General features: G+C 39.9%; 1 protein-coding gene across 4 annotated transcripts in view; it reads left to right on the top strand.

Annotated features, from left to right (window-relative positions):
• The window catches only part of LOC101863645, a 54,899-nt gene that overhangs the window by 3,304 nt on the left and 46,595 nt on the right, over nucleotides 1-5,000 (top strand). For 3 of the 4 annotated variants that reach the window (XM_035973692.1, XM_005091377.3, XM_013090889.2), the window contains exon 2: nucleotides 3,895-4,426. In XM_035973692.1, coding sequence (XP_035829585.1) covers nucleotides 4,049-4,426 — 378 coding nt within the window. In that variant the 5' untranslated portion in view covers nucleotides 3,895-4,048. Of the gene's footprint in view, nucleotides 1-2,074; nucleotides 4,427-5,000 lie in introns of those variants that run through there. The other variant, XM_013090886.2, reaches the window with a different exon arrangement.

Raw genomic sequence — 5,000 nt, 5'->3', positions numbered from 1 at the left:
TAGTATTAAATGGAATAATAATATTTTCATCTCGACAGAATAGCCTGCAGCAGTATAATTTGTGGCTCTGAGAGTATTATTCTTATCTAGAACGGCAGTTTTAGATACATGGTCTACTGATAAGAAAACAGAGCACATGTGTCATTCTATGTCGCAGTTTTCTGCTTTAAACGACAGGCACTCACTCATTTCCTTATTTTGAACTTTCTTAACCCTATGCGTACGCCCTGGGGTAATTTTGTACCCCCGGGTTGTATTTTTCACATTTTAGAATACTTCTAGTGCGATGAGCTCTTTGAAACTTTCAGTATTTCTCAAAAAAATCATTTTGACAGACTGCTATGTAAAGCGTACGGAAAGGATTAACGAGTAAATTTCCTCCTTGGAAAGTGGTGGCCCAGAGTTCCCCACGTCGTATGTATACGATAGTAAAACACAACGTACGGATAGGGTTAAACTGCTGCTTTCTCCCTTATCAGTCAGGTAGAAAAACTCTACGTCTTGACTTTCCAGCGTTTATATCGTAGAGGCCAGGCGCTCCGCCGTCGCCGGCAGTAGACATTACAGTGCGGTCAAAAATTCATGGCACAACATATTATTGTCATATATCTTCTCAACTATCGATCATGGGTTCTCCAATTTTTGCACAGTGACTTGCATCAATTTGTCTTAACAGATCAACATTTTTTGTAAACACCTGCTAGCCGTATTCTTGAAAATTCCTTTAATAAATGCTCAAAAAAGAAAATCCAAGTGGGTGGTTTCTACAGATTTTTAAATGTTTACAGCTGGGTCAATATTGCTTTTGATAGCAAGTCCGTCATATAATCGGGACATTATGCTTAATGAACGCATGTTTTGAAAACTATTAGTGCAAACAATGTGTTCACTATAAAATTGATTTCTTTTAACAAGTTTGCCACTAAAAACTGTCATTGATGAGTTGTAACGTAGGCCATATGCGCAATCAAAATGTGTGAGAAGTGGGAAGTGCTGTGAACAATCCCATTTTACGTGTGACCGATTTCAAGTATTTTTTTATATAAATTTGTGAAGAAACGTTTTTTAATCTAGCCCCTGTTGTTCTGGAAAAAATATGATTTAGTTCAAACAAATGAATACAAACTGCAGTGCAAAGTATGGATGGCATTGATTTACCCGTTAAAGAGAATATATTTGAGGATAAGTTGCGATACGAATTTTGACCGCACTATAATAGTTTGATTTCTGAGAAGGGAGCTTTTTTTATATACAGTATCTCCATCTGTCTGCTTAGATGTTGTACACCCACCAGGGCGGTGCTACTGACTGAAGTGCTTTTAGGCCATTCCCAAAGGGGGGGGGGGGGGGGGATTAACATCTCGAGTTCTTATGCACAGTAGAATTGTAATTGTAAATGGGTTGATTCATCAATGCCATTCTCATAACTGTGCCTGAACTGTTACTGCAACAGGGAACTGCTGCTTTTTCTTTCCTAATCCTAACTATCGTCATTTCTCCTCTTCTTCTTTCGTATGTTTGTCACACTCTTAAGACCCGTTATTTCCGGGATGCCTTGATAGTCGAAGCAGACTTTGTGCTGCTGAAGCTAGATAGGTGAGCAGAGTAAGTCTGATTCCCTGTATGGACTTCTCTGTTGACATCCACCCCTTGGCGCTCATATGACCTTATGCAGTTGCGAGCGCTGTAAAACCTCTACTAAAACTAAACTTAGACGTTGTACCCATCTCTAACCGGGCTGGCCCTCACAGTCAGGGTCGAGTTACTCAGCCTCCTAAATAGTCTAAAGTCTAAACTGTGCCGATAGGGACGTACAACATATGACATTACAATTTATTTTTAAAAAACAAAACATTTGCCTTTTTTAATTATAGGATTCATGTCTGGCTGTAGTTAAGTCCCAAACTGCTGTCGTGCCATTCGATCTACTGTTTTCTCATTTATGGTGACAGGGAGAAAGAAAGAAAAACACAAAGCAACTTGACACCAAAGTCTAATTTCAGCTAAAAGTACCCCCCCCCCTTACCGTACGGTTATGAAAATAGGTCAAAATCATGCATGACATCACAGCGACCTCAAAGTGGCGCCACGGAGAGTGGGACCTCCGATGTGCGTAGGGTGTCAGGTTAGATCCAAATAAGGTCTAAGTCTAACTTTTCTTATTATCAAGGGAGCGTACTAAGGTCACTTCCGCGATGACTAAACAACGTGACGAGTCATGCATTCTTCGCATAGCTTTTCCATTTCTAGTGTTTTAAGAGCACCGAACGTATTCAACGCCTTTTCGGAATGGCTGCTTGGTGTAATCAGATCTGACCTAATCAGTTTTGAAGGCTAGATGCCATGAGTGATTACAATTGATATTTGGATGGACAATATACTATATGTTTCACGGCGCGGTTAAATCAGGCACTCGTCAATCTTGGGGCATAATATGGAGTTATTGGTATAATCTGAGTTTGCCTGACTTTTGATTTAGAGAATACCCATTTGTCTTACATAGAAGTCGAGATACTTACGACTGAAGGAATGGGGACCGCTTGGTATCTGACGTAAAATCAGGAGAAAAAAAATAATGTTCACCAGTTTGGTGACCTCCAAAGCTTGAGTGTCTCTGGAAACTACAAATACTTAACAAATTAACATTCTTGAGAAAAGTCCGACTAGAAATGTGTTTTAAATGGACCTAAATCATATAGAAGCCCAAAACTAAAAATCAATAGGAATTGCCAACAGGCGGGAGAATGGCAATTCCTTTGATTTTATTGTTTTTAGAGAGCTTGATTTCACCATGACGCCTGACTTATTCGAGTTGTCCTATCATGTTGCACATCTTTCAGAAGTCGTCTTTTCTTTAGCTTTTGCTCTTATTCGAATCTTTGTCAATTGTGTTTATTTCTGATACATGTATCATCATTTTTGGAAGCTTCTTTTTTGTGCGTTGAGTCTTTGCCGATCATTTCTTATTTTTTGTGTGCAGGCCTACCATTCTAGATACAGTTATCAGTTCTCCTTTACTTTCTTCTTTCCAGAAAATGGATCTATCTTGACATTTATAATTTCTCCGAAATGTTGCTCGCCGATAATAGGCACAATCTTGATCAGCTCTGTTAGCTCGTATAAAGGTCTGTACTTCCTTTTCACGGTATATGTAACAGAGGCAGAGACAATTTTAATGTGACAGTATTCACTTGCTCTTCGTAGCTATGCTTTCATATTAAGCATAAACGTCTTTTCTCTGTCAGTGGCATATTCGGGAGTTGCTTCTTTACACACTGACAGATGTCTTGAAAACTGTCTTTGCTACATCAAGTCACGACTGTGTTATTTGTTTTTGTGTGTCGTTTGGTACAAGTTCAAATTGTCAGTCCGTGCGTTTACTTCAGTTTTCTTGGCATACTTCCTTGGCATTGTATTGGTGAAGTCAGTCAATATGAGGACAAACTGACATTATTTGCTTTTATGAGTTACAAAGACCATTACATCAGAAATGATCTATAAGCTCTATCAAAACCGTAAGATTATTTAGAGTCGTAATCAAGATATTCAAAAAATAGCATTCGAAAAAGCTTGACATGATATTGTAAAACTCGCATTTTTCACGTTAAATTTCTCAAAACTAGGTACTGGGCAGATAGAACTTTTGTAATTCTAAGGTCTAAGGTAACCGTTTTTGAGACTTCGAACCTGTTGGTAGCCAGGCTACGGAGAAAAAGGCTGTGTGACTGAACACGCAGACAAACGTAGACAAAACACTTGTGCGAAGTGGGTTAAGAAGTCAGTTTTCCCCACTGGTTTACGTTTGTCTTCAATAGGCACATTTGCCGATTAGTATTTTGGAATGTAACGTTCCAGGTGTTTGTTTTATTTTATTTTTTGGGAACTTCCGAGCAGAGAAGTACTACGACTTGGAGAACCATGAACACCGATGTGTGTCTCATAGTCGGCGCTTAATAAAGAAGACCAGGAAGGGTCAGTGTGATATATTTATGGTCATTGAATTGAACGAACTCATTCACGGTTTATTTAATTCTTTGGATTGGACATAATGGCAGAGAAAACGGAATTCACCTCACTCCTGACTGCCACCAGACACGATAGAGTGACAAACATTTCGGAGGAGTCTTCCTCCTCCTCGTGTGAGGAAAATAGTGTCCTTTATTCTATCAACTCTTGTGTGGAGAGATGCGTGACCAGTGAAGAGGAAGAAGAGAAAGAAGAAGACGATGAAGACGATTGGGACTTTGTGGATGAGAGAGATGTGGCGTACCTCACGTTCTCCTCGGAGTCTGCCGGGAGCAGGATAAGAAGGGTTAAGTGGTCATCGATGTGTCCGCTCTGGTTCTGTGGACTGGGCAGGTCTTGCTTTTGCCGAGGACGCAGTGGCCCGAGGTGGCGTCGTTGCAGTTGTAAATGTATTGAAAAGGTTTGTGTTTGTGGGGTGTTGGTGGTAGCTGTTGTTGTTGTTGTTGTTGTTGCTTTTGCAGTTGTTGTCGTTGTCGTTGTTGTTGTTGTTGTTGTTGTTGTTGTTGTTGTTGTTGTTGTTGTTGTTATTGTTATTGGGGACGAAGGCAGGAATTTTGTACGTAAAATGTCGTTGTTTTTGTTGCTGGTATCATGATTAATGATAGAAGCAGGGATGTTGTTGTTATTGTTGTTTTTGTTGCTGTTGTTGTTAATGTTGTTAATGTTGCTGTTATGTCGATGGTAGTGACGCTGCTTTTATTTTCAGTGCTGTCAGTGCTTTTTATAGATATATTATAATATTGCAATGTACTAATGTTGGCGGCAATGTTAATGCTCTTTGGTACTTGATGGCCAGCCTGGCTCTTTCTCAGGCAAGCAAGCAGCTAATACGTGCATGCACTTACTCATCTCTCAGATAGAGAGAGAGAGAGAGAGAGAGAGAGAGAGAGAGAGAGAGAGAGAGAGAGAGAGAGAGAGAGAGAGAGAGAGAGAGGGGTAGAGAGAGAGAAGTTAGGAGAAGAGAAGAGGGACAG

The sequence above is a fragment of the Aplysia californica genome, unplaced genomic scaffold, assembly GCF_000002075.1.
Source record: "Aplysia californica isolate F4 #8 unplaced genomic scaffold, AplCal3.0 scaffold00029, whole genome shotgun sequence".
NCBI lineage: Eukaryota > Metazoa > Mollusca > Gastropoda > Aplysiida > Aplysiidae > Aplysia > Aplysia californica.
This window is presented reverse-complemented; position numbering and strand designations above follow the sequence as displayed.